Source organism: Plectropomus leopardus, chromosome 4 (assembly GCF_026936395.1).
Source record: "Plectropomus leopardus strain MGB_pleo_1.0 chromosome 4, ASM2693639v1, whole genome shotgun sequence".
Lineage (NCBI taxonomy): Eukaryota > Metazoa > Chordata > Actinopteri > Perciformes > Serranidae > Plectropomus > Plectropomus leopardus.
In genome coordinates, this window is record NC_142179.1 from 11,970,352 (window position 1) to 11,986,620 (window position 16,269).

Genomic DNA, 16,269 nt, shown 5'->3' on the forward strand with positions numbered 1-16,269 from the left:
GATAAACATTTTGAGTCTTTTTTTCAATTTTCTTTTTTAAAATATAATTTTATTTAATTTATCATTACAGTTGTAGTTTTGTCATCTGTTGGGTGATCTCATTTATATTAAAACATCATATTTTATAAATTATTCTTCTGATGTTTAGAGAATCCTAATTTGTAAGTGAACTAAAGCTGTCAGATAGATTTAGTGAAGTAAACAGTACAATATTTTCCTCTGCCACATAGTGTAGTAAAGGAATAAAGTAGCATGGAAAGAAGATACTAAAGTAGCCTAAAGTACAAATACTTCAAATGTATAAGTTGCATTCCACCACTGATCTAGAGAATATAACGTTTTAATCGCTAACTGTCCGCGCTAGTAAATATTTAAAGAGCATTTTTGTGTTTTCGTGTCTGATTGCGTCAGTTTGTGTGACTTTATTTTGAAAGCGGTCAACGGAAGTGTTCTTAAACTGTAACGTTACAAGTGACGCGAGCTTGACGAATTTAATGTTGCAGTTCCGCTCTGTGACCACAGGAGGGCGACAACACTCCTTTATAATTACACCCAGCAGCTGAAATCTGCACCGGGCTGTTTATCTGCTCTAAAGGAGATCTTTACTGACACTATCAGAGGTGGAGGAAGGATTTAGATCCCTTTCTCAAGTAAAAGTACTAATACCACCCTATGAAAATATTTTTTTGATAAGTAAAAGGTCCGTTTTGAAAATGTAACTTGAGTAAAAGTAAGTACAGTGAGGAAAATGAACTTAAAGTATAAAAAGTAAATGTATCCATATGTAGACAAATCTTGAAAATAAATAAATACAATAAAAAATAAAAGTTCTTAATTCATTTTAAAATAAGGAACTAGAAAATAACACACCAAAACTCAAAATTATCTTAAAAAGACAACAAAAAAGTCAAGAAAAATGAAAAAAATTAATATATGTTTAGAAAACATCCCCAAAACTCAAAATGATTTTAAAAAATAAATTAGAAAAAAAACCACATCAAAGCTTAAAATTATATTCAAAAAGTCATTACACCCCCTAAAACTCAAAATTATTAAAAAAAAAAAAAAAAGAAGGAAAGTTCATTAAAAAGAAAAAAACATCCACAAAATGTAATCAATCAGTCGATTCACAGAGAATTAATCTCTCACTATTTTGATAAACATTTTGAGTCTTTTTTCAATTTTCTTTTTTAAAATATAATTTTATTTAATTTATCATTACACTTGTAGTTTTGTCATCTGTTGGGTGATCTCATTTATATTAAAACATCATATTTTATAAATTATTCTTCTGATGTTTAGAGAATCCTAATTTGTAAGTGAACTAAAGCTGTCAGATAGATTTAGTGAAGTAAACAGTACAATATTTTCCTCTGCCACATAGTGTAGTAAAGGAATAAAGTAGCATGGAAAGAAGATACTAAAGTAGCCTAAAGTACAAATACTTCAAATGTATAAGTTGCATTCCACCACTGATCTAGAGAATATAACGTTTTAATCGCTAACTGTCCGCGCTAGTAAATATTTAAAGAGCATTTTTGTGTTTTCGTGTCTGATTGCGTCAGTTTGTGTGACTTTATTTTGAAAGCGGTCAACGGAAGTGTTCTTAAACTGTAACGTTACAAGTGACGCGAGCTTGACGAATTTAATGTTGCAGTTCCGCTCTGTGACCACAGGAGGGCGACAACACTCCTTTATAATTACACCCAGCAGCTGAAATCTGCACCGGGCTGTTTATCTGCTCTAAAGGAGATCTTTACTGACACTATCAGAGGTGGAGGAAGGATTTAGATCCCTTTCTCAAGTAAAAGTACTAATACCACCCTATGAAAATATTTTTTTGATAAGTAAAAGGTCCGTTTTGAAAATGTAACTTGAGTAAAAGTAAGTACAGTGAGGAAAATGAACTTAAAGTATAAAAAGTAAATGTATCCATATGTAGACAAATCTTGAAAATAAATAAATACAATAAAAAATAAAAGTTCTTAATTCATTTTAAAATAAGGAACTAGAAAATAACACACCAAAACTCAAAATTATCTTAAAAAAGACAACAAAAAAAGTCAAGAAAAAATGAAAAAAAATTAATATATGTTTAGAAAACATCCCCAAAACTCAAAATGATTTTAAAAAATAAATTAGAAAAAAAACCACATCAAAGCTTAAAATTATATTCAAAAAGTCATTACACCCCCTAAAACTCAAAATTATTAAAAAAAAAAAAAAGAAGGAAAGTTCATTAAAAAGAAAAAAACATCCACAAAATGTAATCAATCAGTCGATTCACAGAGAATTAATCTCTCACTATTTTGATAAACATTTTGAGTCTTTTTTCAATTTTCTTTTTTAAAATATAATTTTATTTAATTTATCATTACACTTGTAGTTTTGTCATCTGTTGGGTGATCTCATTTATATTAAAACATCATATTTTATAAATTATTCTTCTGATGTTTAGAGAATCCTAATTTGTAAGTGAACTAAAGCTGTCAGATAGATTTAGTGAAGTAAACAGTACAATATTTTCCTCTGCCATATAGTGTAGTAAAGGAATAAAGTAGCATGGAAAGAAGATACTAAAGTAGCCTAAAGTACAAATACTTCAAATGTATAAGTTGCATTCCACCACTGATCTAGAGAATATAACGTTTTAATCGCTAACTGTCCGCGCTAGTAAATATTTAAAGAGCATTTTTGTGTTTTCGTGTCTGATTGCGTCAGTTTGTATGACTTTATTTTGAAAGCGGTCAACGGAAGTGTTCTTAAACTGTAACGTTACAAGTGACGCGAGCTTGACGAATTCAATGTTGCAGTTCCGCTCTGTGACCACAGGAGGGCGACAACACTCCTTTATAATTACACCCAGCAGCTGAAATCTGCACCGGGCTGTTTATCTGCTCTAAAGGAGATCTTTACTGACACTATCAGAGGTGGAGGAAGGATTTAGATCCTTTTCTCAAGTAAAAGTACTAATACCACCCTGTGAAAATATTTTTTGATAAGTAAAAGGCCGGTTTTGTAAATGTAACTTGATTAAAAGTACGTATTGTGAGGAAAATTAACTTAAAGTATAAAAAGTAAATGTATCCATATGTAGACAAATCTTGAAAATAAATAAATAAATAAATACAATAAAAATAAAAGTTCTTAATTCATTTTAAAATAAGGAACAAGAAAAAAAAACACACCAATACTCAAAATTATCTTAAAAAAAGACAACAAAAAAGTCAAGAAAAAATGAAAAAAAAAATGCTTATAAAACACCCCCTAAACTCAAAATGATTTTAAAAAAAATAAATTAGAAAAAAAACCACATCAAAACTTAAAATTATATTCAAAAAGTCATTACACCCCCTAAAACTCAAAATTACTTTTAATAAAAAAGAAGGAAAGTAAATTAAAAAGAAAAAAAACATCCACAAAATGTAATCAATCAGTCGATTCACAGAGAATTAATCTCTAACTATTTTGATAAACATTTTGAGTCTTTTTTTCAATTTTCTTTTTTAAAATATAATTTTATTTAATTTATCATTACAGTTGTAGTTTTGTCATCTGTTGGGTGATCTCATTTATATTAAAACATCATATTTTATAAATTATTCTTCTGATGTTTAGAGAATCCTAATTTGTAAGTGAACTAAAGCTGTCAGATAGATTTAGTGAAGTAAACAGGACAATATTTCCCTCTGCTGTATAGTGTAGTAAAGGAATAAAGTAGCATGGAAAGAAGATACTAAAGTAGCCTAAAGTACAAATACTTCAAATGTATAAGTTGCATTCCACCACTGATCTAGAGAATATAACGTTTTAATCGCTAACTGTCCGCGCTAGTAAATATTTAAAGAGCATTTTTGTGTTTTCGTGTCTGATTGCGTCAGTTTGTGTGACTTTATTTTGAAAGCGGTTAACGGAAGTGTTCATAAACTGTAACGTTACAAGTGACGCGAGCTTGATTAATTCAATGTTGCAGTTCCGCTCTGTGACCACAGGAGGGCGACAACACTCCTTTATAATTACACTCAGCAGCTGAAATCTGCACCGGGCTGTTTTTCTGCTCTAAAGGAGATCTTTACTGACACTATCAGAGGTGGAGGAAGGATTTAGATCCCTTTCTCAAGTAAAAGTACTAATACCACCCTATGAAAATATTTTTTTGATAAGTAAAAGGTCCGTTTTGAAAATGTAACTTGAGTAAAAGTAAGTACAGTGAGGAAAATGAACTTACAGTATAAAAAGTATGCTTAAATACTTATAAATACTTAAAATTATATATATATAAAAAAATCTTAATAAATAATAATAATAATAATAAAATCTTAATCTTAAAAATCAAAATCTTTATCAAAATAGTTGTGAGTCGACTGATTATCTAACTTATCGTTACAGTTGTACTTGTGTTAACACACAAAACTATCTGGAAAAAAAGGACATAAAGTGTCCAAAACAACCTGAAAAAATATATAAAAAATCGTGTTGCCGCTGCCAGCAGGGGAATAGTCAGCAGGGAGATGACATTATCCTGTTTCTCGAGGATGCTTCCCAAACTTCAGTGGCAGTCAGCACTATCCAGTCCTGCACCAAGGCATATTGATCCTGTTCCCTTAAATGAATTATTGCTGTCATTAAGAGTACAGTGACCTCATTTTCCAAACGAATACATTTCCTCACAAATTATGGTTGCCTCAGGCTGCCTCAGTCCACAGACAAAGACAGTGAAAGGAGGGCGCGTCATCTCCCACGGATGTATCATCTCCTTCCTGCAAGGAAAGCGAGGAGAGTGAAGGCGGAACTAACGGAGCGGAGAGCTCAAGTCCGCTGCCGGAACGTGTGACATACAGCGGAAGTAAACAACACACGCGGTAATAGCGCTGCAGTAATATGTGAGAGTTGCTGAAAGATGGATTAAAATTGTAGCCTAGAAAATTATTCATTTGTAATCACGCAACAATGTCTTCAGTTGAGTATTTGAGAGAGTTTGTCGACAAGCGACTAACTGCTGCTGCTGAGGAAATATTCAGAGCTTTTTAAAAGACTCATGGAGTATGAAGTAGAGATCAACCGTCAGCGCAAACTGCTGGATATCGTTTGGAAACCTGAAATAAAATCGCACTGTTTGGGTGTGTAAAGCTTTCTAATAACAAAACGAATAAATGTGTTTTCTATATTATCCTCGTATAGTTTTTTTTTTCTCTGCCATCACGTCAGTGTCCTATTTCTCTTGTCTGTATCTCCAGAGCTCCCACATCAGCATGTCTGTAAGGAGGAGGAGGATCTCACTGACCAGCAGCTCTGTACTCAGCAGAGGAGCTCCAGTCTGGACCAAGAAGACCCAGAGCCTCCACAGATTAAAGAGGAGCAGGAGGAGGTCTGCACCAGTCAGGAGGGAGAGCAGTTTGAACTGAAGGAGGAGACTGATACATTTATGTTTACTTCTACTCATGAGGAAAGTGAATACAGTGAAGATCAGACTCTCAACTTCAACCCTGATGACACTCTTGGTGCAGCAGATAACGAGACTTCAGTCAACATGCCAGTTATAAGCTTTGTGGTAACAGAAGCTCACAGAGACCAGCAGCTCCTCTCTCACAGCTCTCATGGAGCTGAGAGCCAAGATCAGGAAGGAGGCAAGCATGGAGGCTCAGGATCGACTGAGGAGGCAGAATCAAAGAAAAACTCTCACAAAAGCAGAAGTCAAAGTGACAATGTAAACATCCCTAACTTGTCAGATATTTACAACAATACTCACACAGATAAAAAGTATTTTAAATGTGAAACATGTGGGAAAGATTTCAAACATAAATCATCACAGGAGAGACACCTGAGAGTCCACACAGGTGAGAGGCCTTATATTTGTAAAACATGTGGGAAAGAATTTGGATATAATAGTGTCTTGTTGGCCCACATGAGGATCCACACAGGTGAGAAGCCATTCACTTGTACAATATGTGGCAAAGATTTCACATATAAGCATGACTTAATCGGCCACATGAGAATCCACACAGGTGAGAAGCCTTGTTCTTGCAAAATATGTGGAAAAGATTTCAGACTGGAGAAAAACCTGTTGGTCCATATGAGAATACACACAGGCGAGAAGCCATACATCTGCAAGAGCTGCGGGAAAAAGTTCTGTTCTGTTTCAGCGTTGATAAATCACAGGAAAATCCACACAGGCAAGAAGCCATTTATTTGCAAAATATGTGGAAAAGATTTTGGGCGCAATCGTAACTTGTTGGTCCACATGAGAACCCACACAAGTGAAAAGCTGTATATTTGTGAAGAATGTGGGAAAAATTTCAGGTGTAGTAGTAACTTGATGGTCCACATGAGAAGAGCCCTCACTGGTGAAAAGCCGCGCCTTTGCAAGACCTGCGGGAAAATATTCTTTACAGTGTTTGGATTGGTAAGGCATAAAAGAGTGCATACAGACAAGCAGTTTTCTATTGGAAGCCACAAAGTGAAGAGCCACATAATTACAGCACTCGTGGGATTCTTGTTTCTTAACTGTCAAAACAGACAAAACAAGACATTCACCAGTCTGAAACAGGGTCCATCCTCTAAAATGAAACACTTTTGTAAAAGCAAAGTCTTTAAAGCATTTCATATAATGAAGAGTTCACAATATCTTAATTGTAATGAATTATATCAACAATGCTAGCAAGTTCTGTTAAAACGTTTTTCCCTTTATTGTGTATTTCTGTCAGAAGCAGTACCGTTTAAACCATTTTAATGTTTAACCTGTTAAATTATTTTTATACACCACTTCAGAAAATGCTTTTTCTATTTTCTATGTATGTTTCTTTTCTTAATTTCTGTAAATGAACATGTGAACAGTGAAGAAAGTGAATTAAATAAAGTAAAAGAAAGATTCTCTGTTAGTTTATACGAGTGAAACTTTCACCTTAAGTGAAAACAGAACGAAAGACATAGTAGTATGACATCCACTGGAAGTAAACAAAACATGTAGGGGCAGGCGTATATATCCCAGAGTTGCTTTTTGTTGTTGTTGTTTTCCTCTCTTTATTGCACAAAAAAATGTACATATATATATATTGTCAGAGAGAGATAGGAAAATTACAACAAGAAAAATCAGACAAATGAAAAGAAATATGCAAAAACAAAGCCAGATAGCAATATAAATTAAACTAGAAATGCGTAAAGATGTACACAAATTTATTATCTTCATTGCCTTTTTTGTTCTGGGGGGGGGATTGTTCTAATGTATGGTTTGGTTTGATTTTCAAACAATAAAAAACAGGGCCTATATCTCCTAAATTTGGATTTGTGTGTATGAAATTTGCTCAAAAGAAAAGCCATATTAGTAATATAATATTCACAGGTTTTACTTTTACCTCTATGAAAACCAAACCAAACATTATCTAGACGTAGATTAAAATCAGGGTCAATATTATCAATAATATATCTGCTCAAGTCATAACATAGCCTTCTGGTATGATCATAGTGACAGAATAAGTGAAAGAGTGTCTCTGGGAATCCCAGAATTTGACATAAGAAGGAAGAGGAAAGGAAGCAAAATCACTTCTTCAAATGAGTACTGTGAAGTTAAAATAATGTTAGAGTGAGAGGAACAAGATGCAAATGTGGGCAGGAAGAAGTGGGTTTCTCTAGATTATGATTAGAGCATACAGGATTTAAGGATGAACTGAAAAAGGCCAGGGGTCAGATAAATGTGAAATATGTAGGCCTGCCTGCAGTGTGAAAGGCCTCTTAGAGATAGATGAAAAATCAAGTGTCCAAAAGACATTACTTAAATATTTATTTGAAACTGGTTTAATTTCCAGGATATAACTCTCCAAAAGTCATTATGTTACACACTCCGGTGCAATAGGTGGCGACATGCACCTTTAACGTTGGTTTGAAGCCCGCCAATTAAAATAAACGAAGAAGAAAAGGGAGGAAGTGAACAACCGACGCGCGAGTAGCAGCGGCATGCATTTGTTTACACCGCATGAATGCGGTATTAAAATCGTAGTCTAGATAATTGTTTAATTTGTAATCACGCAACAATGTCTTCAGTTGAGCATTTGAGAGAGTTTGTCAAGGAGCGACTAACTGCTGCTGCTGAGGAAATATTCAGAGCTTTTAAAACAACTATCGTCGAGTATGAAGAGGAGATTAACCGTCAGCGCAAACTGCTGGATATCGTTTGGAAACCTGAAGTAAAGTTACACGAGATCGGTGTGTAACACTTTATAATAATTTAAATAACATAAAAAGGGGGACATTTATTTATAATCCCAGTTTTTATGCATTATGTTACTATTTTGCTCGCATTTTTACATTATTTTTCTCTGCCATCACGTCAGTGTCCTATTTCTCTTGTCTGTATCTCCAGAGCTCCCACATCAGCATGTCTGTAAGGAGGAGGAGGATCTCACTGACCAGCAGCTCTGTACTCAGCAGAGGAGCTCCAGTCTGGACCAAGAAGACCCAGAGCCTCCACAGATTAAAGAGGAGCAGGAGGAGGTCTGCACCAGTCAGGAGGGAGAGCGGCTTGAACTGAAGGAGGAGACTGATACATTTATGTTTACTTCTACTCATGAGGAAAGTGAATACAGTGAAGATCAGACTCTCAACTTCAACCCTGATGACACTCTTGGTGCAGCAGATAACGAGACTTCAGTCAACATGCCAGTTATAAGCTTTGTGGTAACAGAAGCTCACAGAGACCAGCAGCTCCTCTCTCACAGCTCTCATGGAGCTGAGAGCCAAGATCAGGAAGGAGGCAAGCATGGAGGCTCAGGATCGACTAGAGATGAGGAGGCAAAATTAAACAAAAGACGCCATAAAAGCAGAAGCTACAGTAACAGTGTAAACAACCCTAAGTTGTCAGAGACTCACCATAACACTCACACAGGTAAAACGTCTTTAAAATGTGAAACATGTGGGAAAGATTTTAGGCACAAGTCATCACTGGAACGACACCTGAGAGTCCACACGGATGAGAGGCCATATTCTTGCAAAATATGTGGAAATGAATTCAAACATAATGATGGCTTGTTGTTCCACATGAGAACTCATTCAACTGAGAGACTTTTTACATGCAAAATATGTGGGAAAGATTTTCACCGGAAGTCATCACTGGAGAGACACCTGACAGTCCACACAGATGAGAGGCCATATTCTTGCAAAATATGTGGAAACGAATTCAAATATAATGATCGCTTGTTGAACCACATGAGAATCCACTCAGATGACAGGCCGCACCATTGCAAGAGCTGTGGGAAAAAATTCCGTGCATTTACGGTATTAAAAAATCATATGAGAACTCACACAGGTGAGAAGCCGTATACTTGCACAACATGTGGAAAAGATTTCAGACACAGAGGGAGCTTGTTGGTACACATGAGAACCCACACAGGTGAGAAGCCCTACATTTGCAAGACCTGCGGGAAAACATTCTGTTACAGTTCAACATTGACCACGCATATGAGAGTCCACACGGGTGAAAAGCCGTATACTTGTGAAAAATGTGGGAAAAAATTCGGGTCTAGTAGTAACTTGACTCTCCACATGAAAAGACTCCACATTGGTTAAAAGCTGCACCTTTTTTTAGATATGTGGGAAAAGATACTTAGAAATGCTTCAATTGGAAAAGCATTAAAGAGTGCATGCAGACGAGTAGTTTTCTGTCACATAAGTGAGGAGCCACATAATTACAGCACTAGTGGGATCTTTTTTTCAACTGTCATACCTGACAAAACAATCCATAGATAGAACAAGACCCCACTCTGCATAAGTGTCCACCCACTAAAATGAAACACTTTTGTTAAAGCAAAATCTTGAAAGCATTTTCGATACATAGTATCTGACTGTAATAAGGAGGCATACCATTAAAAGGTACCTATTCTGCTTTTGGGTTTTTCTCTTTATTCTGTGAAACATTTCTGTGCATGTAAAAGGTCTCCTGAGTAATAAAGCCCAAAGTCCAAGTCAAAGGGAGCTCTCTCTTCCTCATAAAACATTACTCCTAATCTGCTTGAAACAGCTAATTTGAGTTTCATTGTTAGTTCTGTAACTTGTTGATATCACAATTTGTACAACTGTTAGTTCTCACTAAGCAATTTTATTGGTCAGATATGATATACAGGACAGCACAACAGCACTGGGACTTGTACATCTTCATGTATAACTCTGCATTACATCTGTTATAAACAGTTAATTAGGCCTACATTAACGGCCAGTAGTTATTTAACGGTACTGTAGATTGTAGTGTGACAGACTACTCTGGAGGCCTAGTGTGTGTCACTCTGAAATTGCCCTGAAGCAAGAAAAAAGGTAATCAGGGGAGCCTTCACTCTTTTTGGGGCTTGTGCATGTGTGGGAGTTTTTGTTAAGGAAAATAAAAATGGCAGCAGTTGCTGTTGGAGCTATCACGCTGTCTTCCGTCCCATGTATTGTTTTGTTAGTCACATTGGTGGCAGCAGTGTTCATCAACAAGCCGCCCTGAGAGCTTTTCTGTGCACGTGTGGAGCCGTTAGCCTTGCTGTTGTTTTTAGCTTAGCTGCCTCAGTTTAGCTAGCTGGCTAACCCATGCATGGTGCTTCAAGACTGTTTACAACTATGTTATGAAGATGTGGTGCGGAGACAAGTATTCTTTTAAGTCCGGCACGGGGATGTTTGACTGTCGCTCGCCCGGCAGAGACTCTCCCTTCACTGGTGACCGGAGCCAGAGTTTCCTCAGCGGGGTGAAGCAGCTGGAGGTGGCGGAGACTGCAGTTATGAGCCCGAAAAGGATTCTGCGTACTCGCCTCAGTAATTCCAGAGAGACACACAATATACAACAGTCTGCTACAGTTAACAGACTCTTATTTAAATGGAAACATGCAGATAATTGCACATGATACTAAGCACCAGCCCTGCACATAACATGTAGACCTAGCTAACACAATGTAGCAAGTTATTTTTTTTTCCTGCTAGTTTGCAGGAAAAAGTTTTGTGTTGGTAGTCAACAGCTGTCACTTCCAGCAGTTGCGTAACTATTTGTTTCAGCAGAGCCAAAATAATAAATGTTGCCTAATAAATGAGCTTGTTGAACTGTTGTATAAAAGCAATAGAACACTTGAGGTCGTGTTGTTGTATTGTATATTATCACGGCTGTGTTTATCTTCAGCATGAGGCCTGCAGCCTTGAGCCTATGACTGATTCACAGCCCTGATGATGTACAGTACAACAGCACTTCCTCTGGTGTAATATTGCTTAAGTAACAAATAGAGCCAGCTGACCAATCAGAGCAGACTGGGTACATAAAACTCAGACCAAACTGTTTCAGACAGGTGATGCAGCAGAGGGAATATGAGATACACGATGTGTTTTTCATTAAAGCATGTAAACCCATCCTAGCAAACCCCCAAAATACAAATATGATCCCAAAAATTAGCATAATAGGGCCTCTACAATAATGTCAGCAAGTTTTGTCAAAAACTTTTTCCCTTACTATGAATTTCAGTTAGAAGCAGTGTCATTAAAAACAGTTGTAATGTTGGAGTTGTTAAATTATTTTAAATATTTTTTTTTGTATTTCTGTAAATTGACTTGTGCACAATAAATAAAGTGAAAAGTAATACATTTAAACTAAATAAGATAAATTCTTGTGAAATTAAATGAGTGGAAACTTTTACTGAAAGTGAAAGCGGAACGAAAGACGGGCTCACTTCCTCTACCGGAACTTAGCAGTGTGACTTCCAGCGGAAGTGTACGACGGAGGCGCAAGTCGCAGCGTCATGTGTGTCTTCAGCCTATGTGAAGATGATATTAAAAGCGTAGCTTCGATAATTATTTCATCTATAATCACGCAACAATGTCTTCAGTTGAGCATTTGAGAGAGTTTGTCAGCGAGCGACCATATGCTGCTGCCGAGGAAATATTCAGAGCTTTAAAACATTTACCGTCGAGTACGAAGAGATCAACCGTCAGCGCAAACGGCTGGATATCGTTTGGAAACCTGAAATAAAGTTCAACTGAATGGGTGTGTAAAACTTAACCAATTAATAACATAAAAATGAGAATTTAGATTTGTAAGCTCTTTTTTTTTTTTAGATGTGATTTGTTCCAACATCCCTGCATTTCTACATTATTTTTCTCTGCCATCACGTCAGTGTCCTATTTCTCTTGTCTGTATCTCCAGAGCTCCCACATCAGCATGTCTGTAAGGAGGAGGAGGATCTCACTGACCAGCAGCTCTGTACTCAGCAGAGGAGCTCCAGTCTGGACCAAGAAGACCCAGAGCCTCCACAGATTAAAGAGGAGCAGGAGGAGGTCTGCACCAGTCAGGAGAGAGAGCAGTTTGAACTGAAGGAGGAGACTGATACATTTATGTTTACTTCTACTCATGAGGAAAGTGAATACAGTGAAGATCAGACTCTCAACTTCAACCCTGATGACACTCTTGGTGCAGCAGATAACGAGACTTCAGTCAACATGCCAGTTATAATCTGTGTGGTAACAGAAGCTCACAGAGACCAGCAGCTCCTCTCTCACAGCTCTCATGGAGCTGAGAGCCAAGATCAGGAAGGAGGCAAGCATGGAGGCTCAGGATCGACTGAGGAGGCAGAATCAAAGAAAAACTCTCACAAAAGCAGAAGTCAAAGTGACAATGTAAACATCCCTAACTTATCAGATATTCACCATAATACTCACACAGGTAAAAAGTCTTTCAAATGTGAAACATGTGGGAAAGATTTTAGGCATAAGTGTTCACTGAAGAGACACCTGAGAATCCACACAGGTGAGAGGCCATATTCTTGTAAAACATGTGGGAAAGAATTCAAACATAATTATGGCTTGTTGACGCACATGAGAACTCACACAGGTGAGAAGCCTTATTGTTGCAAATTGTGTGGAAATGTATTTGGACAAAAGAAGGACTGGTTGAACCACATGAGAATCCACACAGGTGAGAAGCCATACACTTGCACAACGTGTGGTAAAGATTTTGCACAAAATTATAACATGTTTGTCCACATGAGAACCCACACAGGCGAGAAGCCATTTATTTGCAAAATATGTGGGAAAGATTTTGGACACAGTAGTAACTTGTTGGTCCACATGAGAACCCACACAGGTGAGAAGCCGTACGTTTGCAAGATCTGTGAGAAACGATTTTGTAGGAGTTCAGCACTGACAAGCCACATGAGAGTCCACACGGGTGAAAAGCCATATATTTGTGAAAAATGTGGGAAAAATTTCAGGTGCGGTAGTAATTTGATGGTCCACATGAGAAGAGCCCACACTGGTGAAAAGCCACACCTTTGCAAGACCTGCGGGAAAAGATTTATTACAGTGTTTGGATTGGTAAGGCATAAAAGAGTGCATACAGACAAGCAGTTTTCTATTGAAAGCCACGAAAGTGAAGAGCCACATAATTACAGCACTCGTGGGAATTTTGTTTTTAACTGTCATAATAGACAAAATAATCCAACGAAACACTAGTTTAAAAGCAAAATCTTGAAAGCATTTCTTACAAATCAGTTCACAGCATCTCACTGTAATGAAAAGTATACCATTAACAATGCTAGTAAGTTTGTTAAAGCTTTTCCCACTTACTGTACATTTCTGTAAGAAGAATCTTTGAAACAGTTGTAATGTTTGACCTGTTAAATTTTTATTTTATTTTATTTTTTTATTTTTTTTTTTTTTTACACTTACTCCAGAAAATGCTTTTCCTGATTTTTATGTATGTTTTTTTTGTATTTCTGGAAATTAAGTTGTGCTCAATGAAGAAAGTGAATAAAATTAAATAAAACAAAGAATCCCTATCAAATGCCAAATTTAAAGAGTGAAAACTTTTACCTTAAGTGAAAATTGAACAAAAGAGGAAGTCACTTCCACTGCCATAACTTTATAGTGTGATATCCATTGGGAGTGAACAAAACATGTTGGGGTGGGAGTATGTATCCCTTTGACAAAGGAATCACAAAGAGAATTTCATTTATGAATTCAATTATGATTAGAGCATACAGGATTTAAGGAAAATTTTAAAAGGCAGGGTCAGATGAATATGAAATGTGTGGGCCTTCCTGCAGGGAAACTGTAGAGCATGTACTGTTGGACTGTAGCAGGTTCAGAGCAGAAAGAAGCAGATTGAAGGATGGATGGTTGGATTAGGAAGAAAGTGGAGCATCAAAGGCCTCTTAGACATAGGAGATGAACAATCAATTGTCCAGAAGGCATTACTTAAATATTTATTTGAAATTGGTTAAATTCCAGGATACAACTCTCCAAAAGTCATTAACGTTACACACTGTGTAACACACGGTGTGTAACAGTGCAGTAGGTGACAGCATGCACCTTTAACGTTGGTCTGTAGCCTGCCAATTAAAACAAACGAAGACGAAAAGGGAGAAAATGAGTGTTGATGTAATTTCTATTGTTATGCTATTTTATTCCTGTGCAATGTTAACAGAAGTACGTTACCCTAAGGTCACACACTCCGGTACAGTAGGTGGCGGTATGCACCTTTTCACGTTGGTTTGCGATCCGCCATTAAATTTAGAGAAGGAGAAGGAGGAAGTGAACAACAGAAGCGCGAGTAGCAGATTTCACATCCATAGTAGCAGCGGCATGCATTTGTTTACACGGTTCACACCGCCTGAATACGTTATTAAAATCGTAGCCTAGATAATTATTTCATTTGTGTGATGCATGACTTGGGAGGAATTTGTATGTTCAAGAAACAGTTAGTGAGGACTGACACTAAATATCATTTATTACAGTAAAATGTGTAGTACAGCTGTAGTGTGGAATTTAAAATTATGAGATGTTAGAGCAGAGAGGGGAGCGGGCACAGTAAGATCTGATGCAAGACATCTACTCGATTTCCAACATGAAATATTTATATTTGTTTACTGAATCTGTTCAACGGGCATTCTGATGTTTTTTTTATTTTCTGATGTTTTGTTGTCTTATTTTATTTGCCATGTTATATAAAGATCTAACTAATAACATTTAATGGAGAAGTTTGATTTAAAAATAATCTTTTTTTTTCTTTCCATCATAGTCGTATCTTATTGTTTTGTTCTCTGTGACTCCAGAGCTCCCAACTTCAACATGTCTGTAAAGAGGAGGAGGTTCTCGCTGACCAGCAGCTCTGTACTCAGCAGAAGAGCACCAGTCTGGACCAAGAGGACCCAGAGCCTCCACAGATTAAAGAGGAGCAGGAGGAACTAACGTAAGGTGCCGTGTACTGCCGTGGGTGGGGGTCAGATCTTCTTAATACGTCCATGGGCTCAGCAAAAAAACATATTTTGGCCACCTAAAAAAATATATGAACAGTTTAAGTGTGTGCTGTGTTAAGAATGTTTTCACTTTATCAGGGTAGGACATTTATTTAGAAAATAACTATTTTGTCCACTTTCCACTGTGGCTGCTGGACTCCATCATTTGGCTGGTGCTAATTTCCAACCCTGCTTTACCTTTTGGTCAGATAGTTCGCTCTGACAAGGGAAGCCATTAATTGCTTCAGTTCCCAGTCTGTGCTCAAGTCAAAGCCACTAGACTCCATTGACAAAAACAATGATTTTAGATCATTGAACATGGGAGCTACTGGTCTAACACTGCTTCAATCAGCTATCTAGTTTATATTATTATGTGACTTTTGTGAATCCAAACTACCCCTTTAAAAACCAAAATTTCACAATAACCCAAACAAACAAACTGATGGTGGACCAGCAGGTGTTCAGTGAGTTTTTTTTTTTTTTTAATTCAAATGGATGAATCCATGATCAAATTAGTTGGCGACTGAATTGATAGTTGACAAGTAATGGATTAATCCATAATAATAATTGCAGTTCTAATGGTTTTAAAGTGCTTTGAAGCTTGTAATGTTGAATTCATTTCAAGGCTGATTCAAGAGAGGTTGGGTTTGTGGCCATAGTCAAAAATATAATAAACACATCCTGTGTCTGTCTTGGCTTGGTTCAAACATATGATTTATGGTCTAAACTATGATTCTGAATTATTTCCTTGTTTCACTGAAACATTGCAAATGCAAAATTAGAGTAAAATATTTGGATTGGCACAAAACTTTAAAAACAGCTACAAAATAAATATTTTATATTGACTTAACCTCTATTATATTTAGATCAAGTGGATGTGGTCTTTACTGTGCACAGACTATAGAAATTGATGAGATATATAACATATTGCTCTGTGATATCTTGTCTATCTTTATGAACTCACTCCAAGCTGTTAAAGATAAACTCAAATTTCTCTGTCTGAGTGACCCATGGAGACAGCAATTTTTTAAAT

At 36.6% G+C, this 16,269-nt stretch overlaps 3 protein-coding genes across 3 annotated transcripts; all 3 read left to right on the forward strand.

Moving 5' to 3' along the window:
• The first annotated feature begins 950 nt into the window (after window positions 1-950).
• Window positions 951-6,871, forward strand: LOC121944161 (uncharacterized). Its single transcript, XM_088076558.1, has 2 exons — window positions 951-5,120; window positions 5,238-6,871. The coding sequence occupies exons 1-2, from the start codon at window positions 5,039-5,041 to the stop codon at window positions 6,656-6,658; spliced, it is 1,503 nt and encodes a 500-aa protein (XP_087932684.1). The 5' UTR covers window positions 951-5,038; the 3' UTR covers window positions 6,659-6,871.
• Window positions 6,872-7,978: 1,107 nt separating this feature from the next.
• On the forward strand, window positions 7,979-9,872 carry LOC148189730 (uncharacterized). The gene is made up of 2 exons (XM_088076559.1): window positions 7,979-8,199; window positions 8,357-9,872. The coding sequence occupies exons 1-2, from the start codon at window positions 8,028-8,030 to the stop codon at window positions 9,556-9,558; spliced, it is 1,374 nt and encodes a 457-aa protein (XP_087932685.1). The 5' UTR covers window positions 7,979-8,027; the 3' UTR covers window positions 9,559-9,872.
• A 1,825-nt stretch (window positions 9,873-11,697) lies between these two features.
• LOC148189731 (uncharacterized) lies at window positions 11,698-13,783 on the forward strand. Its single transcript, XM_088076560.1, has 2 exons — window positions 11,698-11,989; window positions 12,149-13,783. Exons 1-2 carry the CDS (start codon window positions 11,986-11,988, stop codon window positions 13,450-13,452), a joined length of 1,308 nt encoding a protein of 435 aa, XP_087932686.1. The 5' UTR covers window positions 11,698-11,985; the 3' UTR covers window positions 13,453-13,783.
• Window positions 13,784-16,269: the final 2,486 nt, after the last annotated feature.